This window comes from Lissotriton vulgaris, chromosome 3_1 (assembly GCF_964263255.1).
Source record: "Lissotriton vulgaris chromosome 3_1, aLisVul1.2, whole genome shotgun sequence".
In the NCBI taxonomy this organism is placed as follows: Eukaryota; Metazoa; Chordata; class Amphibia; order Caudata; family Salamandridae; genus Lissotriton; species Lissotriton vulgaris.
In genome coordinates this window covers 1,876,271,871-1,876,287,581 of record NC_141689.1, presented here as the reverse complement: position 1 = coordinate 1,876,287,581, position 15,711 = coordinate 1,876,271,871, and the positions used below count along the sequence as shown (strand labels likewise).

The 15,711-nt window shown below is 48.1% G+C and overlaps 1 protein-coding gene across 1 annotated transcript in view; it reads right to left on the bottom strand.

Annotated features, from left to right (window-relative positions):
* GUCY1B1 (guanylate cyclase 1 soluble subunit beta 1) overlaps positions 1–15,711 on the bottom strand; it is a 481,270-nt gene that overhangs the window by 79,960 nt on the left and 385,599 nt on the right. Inside the window, exon 11 of the mRNA XM_086962339.1 lies at positions 13,000–13,140. Within this exon, the coding sequence (XP_086818465.1) occupies positions 13,000–13,140 (141 nt within the window). The remainder of the gene's footprint in view (positions 1–12,999; positions 13,141–15,711) is intronic.

Here is a 15,711-nt window from a genome sequence, read left to right as displayed (position 1 = left end):
AGACTTTCTTTAGATGATGGATACTCATCCATGTTAGTTCTTCTTGATATGTCAGTACATTCAACACCATCTCTCATGCAGTCTTAATCAAAACACTAAGATTGATTTGGACTGGAGGAAAAGCCTTGGAATGGCTGTAGGAAAAGCCTTGGAATGGCTGAAGAATTTTTCAGATTGACCGCAATAGTGCGGTACAGTTAGACGCCTTTGTCTCACAAACCATAGTTTTCATTGGATCGGGGAGAATAAGTCCCTCTCTTCAAAGGATCTGTAATAAGTCCCTCTCTTTTCAATATTCATATGGCAACATTAGCACCAGTGATAATATCCTATGGGTTTGAGGTCATCACCTAATCCAGAATCTACTATGATAAGATTCCGAGACTGTATGAATGACATTGCCACATGTATGGAGCAAAAGTGTCTGCAGCTTAATTCAAGCACAATAGACATCATTCTATTTGGTAAAGCCTACTTAGCATGGTCTGATGACTGGTGGCTGAATAGTCTGGGCGCAGTCCCAACTCCTTAGGTTGTGGTCAGAAACATGGGCTTCTTGTTGGATGAGGATCTTTCTATGAGCATGTTTGGAATAATGTACCCACTCTGAAAACTAATCGAGTGGCTAATCTCTAGTTCTAGCTTTGATAATTAGTCCCCTTGAGTATGGTATGCACTATAGCTTTCATGAATGAAGGATTGTTTGCTAAACATCAGGAGGTTCAAAATAGGCTGCACAGTTATGTTATGTCATAACTATTTATATAGCGCTCAGCTGCCCCAGCGAAGGGGCGTCCCGGCGCTTACAGCAGCAAAAAGGAAAAAGCAGCTATGGAGGCACAGTAAGACAGAAACCAGGAGAAATTATTATTTTTTGGAAGGGAAGAGATGAGTCTTAACTGCCTTCCTGAAGGACAGTAGGTCATTCAGTGCTCAAATGTGGATCGGAAGCGAATTCCACAATGTTGCTGCAAGATAGCGGAAGGAGCGACCCCCCGCTCTACAGCGTTTAATACGAGGCACCATGACCAAGTGATGCCCCATGGAGCGCAAAGGACGAGACGGGACGTAAGGAATCAGCAGTAAGTCAAGAATTTTAGGAGTGGCCAGCTTCAGAATTTTAAAGCACAGGCACAACCTTTTAAATTGAATCCTTTGTGCCACCGGGAGCCAATGCAGCTTCCGGATGGTATCGGTGGCAGAGCAGAACCTCGGAAGGCCGACTAGGGCCCTGGCAGCTGCATTCTGGATACGCAGCATCCGATGATTTCGGCTTGATTAGCCCCCAAAAGTAGGGAGCTGGCGTAATCCAGACGAGAAAGAATGGTGGACTGAATTATCAGCTGCCTCGTGGGTGCGTCAAAGAATTTTAAAATCGGTTTAAAGCCCCGCAGGATGCCAAAACAAGTGGCCGCAACTTTTTTAGTATGGCCATAGAAACTGAGAGAGGGGTCTATCAATACCCCCAAATTCTTAACCTCATTTCTGGGTATAGGGGTCTTACCTTAAACAGTGGGCCACCACTGGTCACCCCATAGCTCGATGTTCTTACAAACTATCAGGACCTCGGTTTTAATAGCGTTCAGTTGTAAATAGTTAGACGTCATCCAATCTGCCACAGCAGCAAGTCCATTTTTAAACTTGGAGGCATCCTGACTTGAGCCATCCGAAAGAGCAACCACTAGCTGCGTGTCATCAGCATATGAGACCAAAGTAAGGTCCCATTACCTGGCAACAGCAGCCAGTGGCTGAAGATAGAGATTGAACAATGTGGGGCTCAAAGCGGAGCCCTGGGGGACGCCCTGCTCAATTGGATATGCTTGGGATTGGAAGGGAGGGGTAGAGACACGGAAGGATATTCCTGTCAAGCATGGTTCGCAGATGTTCTGTCATCGCAAGGAGGGCAGTCTCTGTGCTATGGCCAGCACGTAAACCATGCTGAGTGACATCTAGAATGTTATTAGACTGTAAAAAGTTGGTAAGTATGCTGTTAGCATGGGCTTCGCCAGCCTTTGCCACCCAGGGGAGGAGAGAAATAGGTCGATAGCTCTCAGGCTTAGTCGGGTCCAGGGTGGGTTTTTTGAGGATGGGTGTAACCCAGGCCTGTTTCCACTTAGTAGGTACTATGGCAGATGAAAAAGAGGCATTGATTAACTGACACAAAGGTATCAGACAGAGCGAGGAAGATTCTCTGATCTGAGCAGGCTTAAGCAGATCAGCAGGGGAGCCGGATTGGATTTTTACAAATAATTTACTCAGTTCTTCGACGGAAATCTCTGGGAGAACGTTAAGGCATGAGCTTGGCCTGGGTCTAGGGGTTGTGTACTCGCGGGATGAGGTTACGGCAGGGAAGGACCGATAAATAGCCCATACTTTTTCCAAGAAAAAGGTGGCTAGTTCTTCACAGTGAAATTCCGAAGAGATTGCCGGCGCCAAGACTTTCTTAGCACTAAGGTCTTTAAGGACTTTAAAAATAAATTTGGCAGGATTGGGACTAAGTCTGATCTCATTGGCATAGTATGCTGCTCGCGTCTTACAGATGGCTTTATGATAGGCTTTTAGTTCTGCCAGGTATAGCACTTTTTTTCCTTGGGTATTAGTCTTTTCTCCAATCTCTCTCCATTTTTTTGCATGTTTTCCTCAGTAGTGACAGGGTATCATTGTACCAGGGACTCGGTTCCTGAGAGCGGCATTTGCTCCAAGTTGCTGGGATAAGAGAGTCGAGTGCCCGGGTAATCCAGGCACAAAATAAGTCATAAGTTAGGTTGTAATCTTCCACCTCAGTCACCATCTGAACCCATTCTCAGAAGCCTGCACTGGCTACCCATAAGAAACTGATCATTGTTCAAACGCCTTTGCTTAGCACATACATCTCTTTATGGTAATGGACCACAATAACTACAAAGGAAACTGAAATGGTATGGCCCCACTGGAAGCCTCTAGTCTACTGGGATATGTTTGCTACATCCTCGATTTATCGGTACTGCCAGATCCGTAGGCCAATCCTTCTCGCATTTGGATCCTTTGCACTGGAACCAACTTCCACTACATTTACATATAGGCATCAATGTTAATTTTTTTTTAAAGTTCTTAAAGGGGGCGTGGCCAAGATGGTGGAGTGAGAGGACGTGTTCCCTAAGAGCTCCTCCGACCCCGGCCGGCCCGGTGCTTGTAATCGGCGTGTTCTTCCCCCCCTCGTGCTCCTGGTGGGGGCTGGAGACGCTGGGGTGCCACGGAGCAGTTTGCGGGACAAAGAGCGGTTGAATCGCCTGTCGGAGGGGCCTGGAGGATTTCCGGTTGCCCCGGAGGAGAGAGAAGGCCTGTGCTGGACGGAACGTGGCGGAGTCCCGACTGAGCAGGAGAGAGAGTGGGGTCGGAGACTACGGCCTTTCCCTTACCGGACCACAAGGAGATTGCTCGGACCCTCCCTCGGAGCCGGCTGTGGCAGAGCCACGAGTTGTGCGGCAACCGGAGGTGTGGCGGTAACTAGCCCGGCTTTGGAATTACTCTAGGCCGGGGCCGCGGCCTGCAGCTATGTCGGACTTGGGTGCGGCCTGGAGCCGGGCGGAGCTGTCGGGCGACCCCGCAGGTGCTGGAGGGGTCGGGGATGGAGCATCGGCTCCCGCTAAGCAGACACCCGGCAAGAGAGGTGGAGCGCTACCTCGGGGGCCACAGAGGTGGTGCGGCCCGCTTCATTAAGGCCGGAGGTGGAGCTGTGGCCGGCCGGCGGGGCAGCTAATCTAGGCCGGTGCTGCGGCCTGTACCTGCGGCGGAGCGGAAGTCGGCGTTCTGCGCCGGGCGAGTGCCACAGCTACCCGGATCAAGCAGGAGTGAGCTTTGGAGGTGACAGAGACCCCCTTCAGGACTCGAGAGTGAGGAGAGGCCGGAGCGAGCTGGGGGCGACGTCCAGGGCCACGAGGCAGGCCGGGTTTTGGAAATCGGCAACCGAGGGGCCCTGGTGTGAGACAGCGACTTTGAGGGTGTGAAGTGGGGCCACTGGGGGACGGGAGGCCACTGGGCTCGCCCCTCGCCCCCAGCCCCCCCTGGGAAGGAGATCATCGGGGGCTGTGGACGCGCCCCTGAGGCAGTTGGAGAGGCCTACCCGCACCGGGGACGTTCCTGTGGCCTTCCCCATTGTAAGTGGCTAAGGCGGAGCTGAGGCATTGGCGGGGTCGGCGTGCCCCGTGACTGGGCCCCCACAGGTGAGGAGGTATTGACAGGGGCCTGTGGGTGGCGCTGAGAGCCCAGACAAGGACCGGGCCCCGGGACAAGAGCACATCAGGGGCGGCACAGTGGGCTGCAGAGGTACTTTCGACATCCCGCAGGTCCTGCTTTGTGAATAGGCCCACAGTAAGGAGGCCGGCCCAGGGAGAGTGGTGGGGCCCGGCGAAGTGGTGGAGGGCCCCCCGGCTGGGGGGTTTGGGGAGTCTGGAGCCCGGTGAACTGTGCAGCAAGCATCCGGGGGCAAGGAGTGATGCCCCGTGACAGATCCAAAGTCGCGAATACCGAGGGGCCCACGACCGTGTGCCCGCAGCCGGGCAGGTGAGCGGCCTCCGCAGTGCGGCAGGGTGCGGTGCTGCGGCAGTGAGGTACGGCGACATGACAGGGCAACGTGGAAAGAAAGGGGACCGTACCATGCCTGAGATGCTGAGCAGGGGGCAGCAGAAGGGAGAGAAGGGGCCCACATCCCCGGGCACGTCCAGGGCCTCGCAGGGAGCTGGGGAAGGAGAGGTCCCCATCACCAGATGTTTCTTAGAGACCCTCTTCAACTCCCTGCGTGAGGACTTTCACACGCTGAAGCAGGAGGTGGCAAGGGCGGTCCGCGAGAGGCGGCGAGAAGTGGACAGTCTTGGTGAACGGGTGGCTACCATGGAGACTGCCGGTCATTCTAGAGATGAGGAAATTGCGCAGCTGCAGCAGGAGGTCCTGCGGCTGCAGGACCAACAGCTGGACCTCCAGGCGCACAATGAGGGCCTTGAGAATAGATCCCGGCGGAACAACATACGGGCCCGGGGAGTGCCATCCAAGGAAGAGGGCACGGATGTGGCGGGCTTTCTCCAGGTGTTGTTCAGAGAGATCCTGGGAGAACAAGTGGACTTCTCAATTCGGATAGACAGGGCCCAGAGGGTGGGCCAGGCTCGGGGTCCCTCAACCTCGCCACCGGACATTCTTGCCCGACTACGTGCTTAAGGAACGTATCCTCCGGGAAGCGCGGAGGCGCGAACCTCTACGGCTTCGGGACTATCCGGTGGCCCTGTTCCAGGACCTCTCGGAGATTACGCTCAGTAAACGTAGGGCGTTCAAGGTGGCCACGGATTTCCTGAGGGAAAAGGGAATGCAGTACTCATGGGGGCACCCATTCCGCATAATTTTTCGTTGGAACGGGACGTTGCATCAGCTTCGCTCTCTCCAAGATACATGCGCTGTACTGGGCATTGATGCAGCGGAGGAGAGGGCACAGTCGCCTCGAAGGCGGAGAATGACCAGGGATGGTTGGCAGCAGGCTCCGTGTCGGCGGGGCTCAGGGCTGGGCTCCAGACCAGACTCACCTATAGTGAGAGCAGGAATGAAAGAGGCGGTACGAGAAGTGGCCCTCACAGCCTGAGTTGAGGCCTAAGTTGACTCCGGGGGGAGATCACCTTTCTTGCATTGTTTCTATGGCTGCACCGGGGACTGGGGGGAGGGTGGGGCGGCGGGGAGGGCGTAGTGGCTGGACGTCCACTTCAGTAATTCACAACAGCCTTGTTCCACTGGGAACCGGACAGGGACTATGAGGTTTGAGGGGTTGTCGCAGGGGGTAGGGGGTGTCAGGGGAACTGATGCAGCATTGAGATGGATGTTTTTTCATTTTTTGCTTGTTGGGGGTTTGGGGGGTGGGAGTGGTGAGGGGGTTGAATGTGGGTGGGTTCGTTGTTCTGGTTGTGGGGGCTGGTTGGGGGGGAGTCAGGGAAGGGAGGGGACGGGAGGGGGCGAAGGGGGGGTGGGGGTGGAAGAGAGAGGCCGGGTGGGGGGAGCGGGGGGGAGGTCGTCCAGTGCTCTTTGCGAGTCTAAACCGTCCTAGCTGGGCTCACACGTACTACATACTTCTGCCCCGCCCCGTCTGGGCGGGAATCTATTGCCTGTACACACGCTTGTTCCTGTGCCTTTGGGCTCACACGTGCTGCTTATCTCTGCTCCGCCCCACCTGGACGGAGGTCCATTGCTTGTGCCCCCATTCGTCCCTATGCCTTTAACGACCCTTATGGTTGTGACCCTTAATGTTAAAGGGTTGAACAATCCGGTTAAGAGAAGAGCAGTCCTGTCACAACTGGAAAGCACACAGGCAGATATCTGTCTATTGCAGGAGACCAACTTGCTGGCCCGCGACTGCCATAGGCTGCGCTCCCACGAATTCCCGACACAATTTTTTTCTTCTAACACTACCAAGACAGCGGGGGTGGCAATACTAGTGTCGAGGCGCTTCAAAGGGGAGGTCCTACACAAATTTGCAGAGCAGAAGGGGAGGCTGCTTGCGTATCGGATTAAGCTTGGGGGTCTGGTGTTTACCATTGGGTCTGTGTACAGCCCCAACGAGCACCAGGAGCGGTTCTTCAGCTCGGCCTTGGTGGATATTACAGCCACTCCAGACAGACATATCATCATAGGGGGGGACCTTAATATGGTCTTCGACTCGTCTCTGGACAGATCTGCGCAGCGGTTCCCGCAGACTGGGGAACTCTCTGCCGCGTGCAGGTCCCAACTGGTGGACCTGGATCTCCATGATCTTTGGTGCCGCATCCATCCCACCTATAGGGATTACTCCTTTTATTCACACGCACATAAAACATATGCGAGACTGGACCACCTCCTGGTTACGGGACCAGTTTGTGCCCTGGCTACGGCCTCCGAGAGGGGGGTCCTCTCTCTGTCGGACCATGCTCCTGTCACAGGCACCTTTAGCTTACCGCCAATGCCCTCAGCGCGCGGGGTCTGGCGCCTCAGGGACACCTTGCTACACAAAAAAACGGTAGTAAGGCACATTACGGATACCATCCGTGACTATCGGGTTCACAACGATAACGCCGATACCTCTTTAGCGACTCAATGGGCAGCCTTGAAGGCAGTCCTCAGGGAGGAATTTATAGCCATTTCGTCGGCGGAGAACAAGGAACGGCAGCACAAACGGGACGAACTTACACAACGGGTCCACGAACTCGAGCATATGCATCACCGTATGGGAGCTCCCAGAATCTGGAGGCAACTCAAGGCAGCGAGGAAACTCATGTCGGCCCTGGATACGGACCGGGCGGAGTACGCGGCATTACGTCTGCGACATGCGTATTATACGGGGGACAGATGTGGTCGGCTTCTGGCGAACAAGCTCAGAGTGGCGCACCAACAACACCTGGTGAAGGAGATCTCGGTCTACGACGGGGCCGCGGTCACAGAGGATGCCCAAATTGCTGAGGCCTTCCGTCAGTTTTATGCGGATGTGTACGCGGGTGACCCTCCGTCGGCGCACGCGGCGGAGGAGTACCTGGATTCGGTCACCCTCCCCTCCCTGGCTCCATCACAGGCGGAGTACCTAGAAAGGGACATCCGTATTGAGGAGGTGATCGCCGCTATCTCCAAACTAAAGCACGGCAAGGCCCCGGGCCGGATGGCTATACGTTGCTTTTCTATAAGACGTTCTGTACGACGCTGGCACCTATCCTCACCCGTCTTTTCAACTCGTTCTCCGAACCGGGCGCCATCCTGCCCGACCTCTTGCAGGCCACCTTGACGTCATCCCCAAGCCGGGGAAAGATCGGACCCAATGCAGCTCATACAGACCGATCTCCCTCCTAAACGTTGATCTCAAGCTGTACACTGGGATGCTTGCGGCCCGGTTGGCACTCCATTCGCCGGGTTTGGTGGACTCAGACCAGGCGGGATTCGTTCCCGGGAGGCAGACGGTGGACAATACTAAAAGGGTGGTACACCTCCTGGAGAAGGCCTCCCGGATTCCCGGAGAGAGAATGATGTTGGCGGTGGACGCGGAGAAGGCGTTCGACCGGGTACACTGGTCTTACTTAGAACAGGTCCTGGCGAAGGTGGGAATTGGGGAGAAATTCCACTCCCTGGTATTTAACTGCTATAAGTTTCCTTCGGCAATGGTGCGGGTGAACGGCTGCAGCTCGCAGAGTTTTGCAATAGAGAGGGGCACCAGGCAGGGGTGTCCGCTGTCCCCGCTGCTCTTCGCTCTGTATATGGAGCCATTTAATGACCTTTGGCAGCCGTTTCATTCCCTACTGGTCACTGAATTTAGTGAGCTCACTTGTCCGAGGTATCTCCGCCTTCTGAGATTAACGTCACCTGCTGAATTGACCTCTTGAAGGGTCCTTGGTTGAGATTCGCCTGCGGGGGAAGGGCGGGGGGGGAGAGCGGGGGATGGATCTGAGCACTGGACGAGGGGGGAGGTAGGGGTGGGGGGGTGTTTTGGGGGAGTTGAGGGTGTTGGGGGGGAGTTGGGGGGGTTGTTTATTCCTTGCACTGCTGTCTCTATCTATGCACCAAGATGGACTAGCCTTAATGGGCCTTTCATTGAGAGAGACTTGGTGCCTTGAGCGCACATTCAATCGCCATGCCTTGGCACCTATTTCTTGCGACAAGTGTTTTCATGTTTTTGTATTGTCTCAATAAAATGCTTTAAACCTAAAAGTTCGTAAAACATGGCTGTTTTAGCTCTTCATTTTTAAATGTCCTGTATTCTGCTGCTTTGCCCTGTTGAAAGCATGCAGTGCCTAGAGACCCTTTAGGGTAATATTGTTGCGCTTAATAAGAAACAATAACATAACAAACATAACTAAACCCCCTTCAACCTAGTTTAAGTAATAGTTTTTATGAGAAGTAAAACATGCCTAACCTTTCTTCATTTGAGAAGAAAGCTGGGCCCAGATTGACTCTAAATTTGTTGTGCAGAGTAAAGGCATGGTGGCGGTCGTAAAGTCCTCAGCCACCGTGACTGCCTTTACTCCCTCTGTCAACCTCTAAGTCAGGCTCTTAGCTTTGACAGAAAGAGCAATCAGGCTTTGCATCTAAAACTAACACCAACTGGAAGTAGACAAAAATATGGAGAAATGTGTTCTTTTCTCAAAAAAATAATACATTTCATGAGTGCTGCAATGCACTTCACACATTTTATTTATTTATTGCATTTATAAAGTGAAACTTCATCCCCAAAGTGATATCCCGGCGCTAGACACAATCAGTCAGGGAAGAGCCATGTCTTCAGCATCCTAAGAAAAGACAGAAAGTCAGACGTCAGGCAAAGATAGGGAGAAAGGGCATTCCAGTCTAGAGCTGACAATGAATTAAAGGAGCGACCTACATTCTTGATCTCTTAATCCGCCTACCTTGTATCAGAGTCTGACTCCAGAATAAAGGGTAGGATTAGGCTTATGGAAACCACCTTACCATGGGGGACATTTGGTTCAGTTTTATACAGTGCTCAAAGGACATTACAAAGTCCCTTAAAAATGTCTCTCTTACGGACTGGTAACTGAGACCTGTCATCCTAAGGGTGTTCTTCCCCCAAACTTTTTGCCTACTTACCTCTTCTTTTTGCTGTATTTTTTGTTGCCCTTAGGAGTCTGAGCACGTTACCCCTGCTGCCTAGTGCTAAAGTGCGTGTGACTCTCCCCTACACATGGTGACATTGGTGTATGCATGATTGGCAAACTTACTTTACTCATAAGTCCCTTGTAAAGCGAAATATCATATTCTCAGGGCCTGTAATTTAATTGCTACTAGTGGGTCTGCAGCACTGGTTGTGCCACCCACACAAGTAGCCTTTCAAATCTGTCACAGGGCTGTAACTGCAAGGCCTGTGTGTGCATTTTACTGCTGCTTCAACTTGGCATTTAAATGCAATTGCCAAGCTCCCTTTTTATAACACATGTCACCCCTAAGGTAGGCCCCAGGTAGCCCTAAGGGCAGGATGCTGTGTAACTGAAAGGTAGGACATGTACAAGTAGGACATGTATTTTTGAGTTTTACATGTCCTGCAAGTAACCAACAGCTAAATAAGTTTTTCACTACTATGAGGCCTACTCCTCGCATAGTCTAGCATTGTAAATTCGTGAATACAATTTTAAGCTGTAATTCCTGATTAAAATGGAGTAGCTGCATCGTGTTTAATATTTTTGGAATGGTTATGATAAATCCTCTTTAATGGTAAAGTTGGATTTAACATTACTATTTTAGAAGGGCCACATTTAGAAAAGTGGAGATTTCCCTGCTCTTACTGCTCTCTGTGTCTTGCAGCCTATCTCCAATACACTTCTGGGGTGGGTGACAGCTACACTTTGAAATATTTCTCTAGACAGCCACAAACAGGAAGGTTGGATGTGACTGGGAACTCCTCTGCATTTATCTGCATTTAGAAAGCTTTTCCGGGGCAGGAAGCGAGAGGGAGAGCCGACACTTAGACCTGAATAAGCAGTGTCCAATTTCCCATACAAAGGGCTGATTACCCCTAATTCCTTCAACTGTGCAACAGCACCTCGACTCTGCTTTATCTGAGTCCTGCCCTGTCAAGTGGTGGCAAACCAGTCCTAGGCCCCTGAAAGTTGATTTCTGCTGTACAGAGTCATCAAAATTGATGCAGTGACCACTTTACACCAATCGGAACAGATGCATTGCCCTTTGACACAGGAGCCGATCGACGGAATCGCTTAGATGGACTGTGCAGCTCTACGGCGACAGACAGCATGGCTTAATGATGAAGCAGTGCCTGCATATTAAGGGGTTTGTCGATAAAATCTTCATCTCCTGATTGGATCGGAGCGGATGCATCGATTCTAAGACATTGATGCTTGCTCAATATAAAAGTACTTTTTCAGCGGCGCCTGCATGAGTCCTGTAGCCGGCCTGCCCTCCATCCTGGATGGCCCGAACTTTGGATTTACCCTGGTCCAGTGTGACCTCATGTAACCCCTAAGTGCTATTTGATTCCGAGCATTGGATTTTGATTTATTCTTTAAAAATGCATAACTATGGTTCTACTTATTGGATGTTTGTCGTTTGGATCCTGCTTTACTCATAAAAATATAATCTATTTTTCTAACTGTGTGGGGTATTTTTGTAGTGTTTTCATTGTGTTACTGTGTGTGTGTCTGTGTGTGTGTGTTGTTCAAATACCTTACGCATTGTGTCTTTAAATACTGAATGCTCTGTGCCAAGCTACTAGAGGGTGAGTACAGGTTATCTTTTTAGCTCACCCTCACTAGAGTGGGGGTTCCTGGTTGGACTGGGTGCATACCTCTGTCAATCAGAAACCCAAGTTCTAACATAATCCAATTAAGGGAATTTAAACAGGATGATACCCATCTTCTAGAAAGGAGATTACAAATCAATCTTGTTACTAAGTTTTGAATAAATGGCAGGCGAGTGAACAAATACTCATACATGGTACTGCTATAGTCCAATCTACTCACATTAAGGAGTTGCACAATAGTATTTTGCCATTGCCCCAGGAATAGACCAAAATATTCTATGGAGAGTCCGTAGATGTCCAAAACAACTCCCACAAACAGCGTTTACTTGGTACTGCATGGAGCCAGAGGTGTCGATAAAAAAGTCCAGATTCTTAACTACTTTTTTAAGCTTGGGGGCAGTGTTGGCCACTAAGATCCATTCCAGACGCTGGCAGCCATTCCATTTAGTTTTCTCTACAAAAAGTTTCCGACAATGGGACTGCATCCACATCGTCATCTCTGAAAGACAGCTCAGTAAATTGTCTTTCATCTTGGTGTCTCTTTCATCGATGGAAATGATGTTCTGGGTGTCATCAGCATAAGTAATGATCTCAAACCTCCAATCTCTTAAAATACCTGCCGTAGGAGACACATAAACATTAAACAGGGTGGGACTCAGGGATGAGTCCTCAAGAACACAGCAGTTTGCTTCCTTTGGCTCACATTTAAAAGAAGGCAGCTGTACCGACTGAACCCTATTACACGGGAGCGAACAAAACCATTTTAAATTTGTGGAATGCAAGCCAATTTCATGTAATCTTTGTAGCAATCAATGATGAGACACTGTGTTGAATGCAGTAGACAGGTCCAGGAGGATGAGGGCAGAAGATTTACCCAAATCAACTAGCAGTATGATGCTGTTCATTTCACTAGCAAGGTGGATTTGGTACTATTTTTAGCTCTGATGCCACTTTGAAAGGAATCCTGCAGATTGTACTTTCCAAATGGTGGGAAAGCTGGCTATTAAACAAATGTTCCAAAATCTCAGACAAGTATTGCAGAAAGGCAATCTGATGATAATTGGACACGTTTGAAGTATCTGCACCAAGTTTCCTCAGCAGCAGAACTAGAGCATGCTTCCAAACGGCAGAATACTCTATGACTGGGAACCTTTGAATTTTGCATACACATAGGCAATCACACTCTAGCAGAAATTCACCTGTGCACTATGGTGCGAGTATGTGCATCATGTAAGGCAGTCTTGTCTGTGAGCCTGCATAGGGGTTGATACTAGAAGCATGCCAATCTTTGTAGGTGTATCTCTGAGCAGTGTTTTTCACCTTACACAGAGCAGCAGGGCACATTTTAATATTGCCCTGCGTTGAATGAGTCATTAGTAAACGTGGATTCTAGAGTCTTTAATATCTGTTAGTCCAAATGGGTACTAACAAGGCGTGTTGTCTTTTACGTTCTTTACTGCATTTGAATGGATACTAAGGGCTTCCTCTAAATCCTGTGCAACCCATCATTACCGGATATTACATTTTCTTAAACACAATTATTTTTTAAACATTAACAAATAGAAGCTCTTTTTGACATATTTTCTTTTTTAAATAAAGCCATGCAATATTTGTTTGTGCTAACAGGAAATTCATAATATAGTCAACCAAACAATGTAATTAGGCAGTGCCTTGTGAAACAACTACATTATATTCCTAGTTACATGTGCAAATACGAACATGATCTTTAATCTACTATATAATACTCAAAAGTCCATACTGACCTGGACAGGTTCTCCATCTACTTGAACTTGACCAGCAATTTCCAACATGTCCAATGCCAGATGGCAAATTGACTGAGCATGATGTGTACATGGTTCCGGAATACCACTTACAGTCATATATTTGTCTCCAACTGTCTCTACCTATGAAAGAACAAGGACGACATGTTATGTAATTGTCTCATGTAATGTGATAAACACATGTTGTGAAAATGCATACATATTGCATTACAATACATTTGCTGAAAATAGGCTGGACCCACTGACTTGAGAATTGAATATCTTGATGGGTCAAATCACAGTTCAGTGATAAAATCTTGGTCACAGTGGCACAAGTGGAATGCTTTCCATTAAGAAATTCTTTTTAGAATGAAATGGTAATAAACAACATTATAGTCAGAAAAGAAAACAATACAGTCCCAAACCCAATTCAGGAAAGAATCAATCAAGAAACATGGGACAAAAGTTGAGACAATCTGATTCATATATATTTTTTTTACATTTTTCAGTTAAAAAGCACCATAAAAATTCAAAACTCTGTAACAAGTCAATGGAGTTATTGGCATGGATGTGATTTCAGTACAATTACAATAGAACAGTCCTGAGGTAAACCTCAATAGTTTGTTCTGGTCAAAAAGTTATCTCCACACTTAGAAAATAAGGTTTTGTGGTTCTCATGCTCCTGCAGTAGGTTAAGACTTGATGCTGGAACAGCCGAGGGCTCCACAATGTCAGGCTGACACTTCTGGGTGGTCTGCTGTAGTCGCAAACTTCCTTGATAAAGCTTTGAAAGGGAGAAATATTATTCTTTATTGAAATACAAAAATCTAGTTTTTGATCACTACACAGACTGCCAAAAAGCTGGTGAAGGCTTCCTAGGTCTGTCTTAGTTATAATATATTTTCTCTTCTAGGTATCCTACTTCTTGAACTATATATGTTGTTAATCTAAAGATAAGTGTAAAAAATGCATGAACATTAAGCATCATTATTCATTGCAACATGATAATCAAGTCGCTTGAATATATTTATGCTTTTAAGTATGGATGGAATTCTCTTTTCCAATAATTGTTTTTAAATAGTAAACCAGGTTCAATTTAAGCTGATACGCCACTTCTCATTTAGTTTTTATAAACAACAGGCAAGGTCTCACCTAATGCAAGTAAATGACAGAATGCTAGGGTCTTTCTGCTAATCGTTCATTCTGAAAATGTTCAACAATTTTCAGATACAATACATAAACTAGATTCATAGTGCAATAGGGTAGAGATCAACTTAGTACCAGAGACTCGAAACAGCAGTGTCTTACAGAGGCATAATCAGCCTCCTTTGCTGAAGGCTACAGGAAAGCACATCTAACCTTCACCTGACGGGCTTATTTGCCTGACTACTTACACAGACAAAAATAACAGATGTTGTTACTTTGCTAAACATTGGTTCTATTGTTCAGAAAAAGGTATGCAAATATGAACAATCTCTGGAACTCGAAGTAGGTTTCTTTTGGTGCTTAGTTAGCTGAAAGTATAATGGGGTGGGAAATATCATTGTTAATAAGCCTTATGCTATCACCACAATTTTTCAATAATTTTTATTGTTCACCTTACTAATAGGTATCATTGCCCCTATTTTCCTTGTTACTATTCACATTGTAAGCACCAGGATAGGGTTTGATTTTAAGCAAATATTGAAAATATATTGCTAGTTTTCTAGTGTTCTTGAGTGTGCCTTTTCATGATGAAAGATAATTTGGGTTCCACTGACTATCATTGTGGTATCTCACTGGATTTATTGTTATCTACAATACATCTGACTCAAGTAATGGTCAATGGGTGTTGGGATTGTTGCAGTCCATCTGGGTTTCTGTCTTGGGTTGCCACACTAACAAAGCCCTTGGTGCCAGGTGGTTTGGGAAGCCTATTAAGAGGCAGTGTTCTGGATAGAAATCCAGAAAACGTATCAGGTCAAAGCCAAAGTTCAGCCGTGGGAGGCTAACTAAACCATCAGTTCTAGGCAGGTGGCTACCAAGGTACAGACAAGTCAACTCCCAACCATTAACCTAGCTTTTCTTCACAGGGAAGCTCTTACCAGCTAGAGACAATAAGAGATTACCTTTTTCTACCTCATAAGAGCAATTTCAGAGTCCTGGACATAGGGAACTGCAGATCCAGGCCTCAGTCTTAGTAGCAAAAACCAGGCAGAAAGCAATATTCTTCTACTGGGTCATTAAGTTGCTTTGCAAAGTCCATTTGTTTTCTGATGAGATGATTTGATTTTTTTACATGTACATTAGTTACTGATGTGTGGTAACTCTTGCTCAAGTCCTAACAGAAATACCTCAGCCGGGCCATTCCAGCTCTTCAGCATTTTCTTCCCCCAAACTACAACAGAGTACACTGTTTTGCATTTTTTCAAGAAGACGGGATCCCTGTCCCACTGTTCAAAGTTCCTAAACTTCACCCAGGACCCTGTCATATGAAAATGTAGCTTCTACCTACCAAACCTTCCTTGGCTGCTCTGGAAATACATTTCCTCCTAGTTAGGAACAGAGATAAGAGGCTGAGGAATTCGCTTACACTAAGCCCTGTTTTGAAATAAACATGTCAAAATGCTAGGGCCTCAGCTTGGGCTTCCTACTCCAAAATACTCTATCCCAAGTTAAGTATTCAATAATTACTTGCCCCAGTGTTCCTTCTGGCAGAGCCCACTCTGTCGTTCT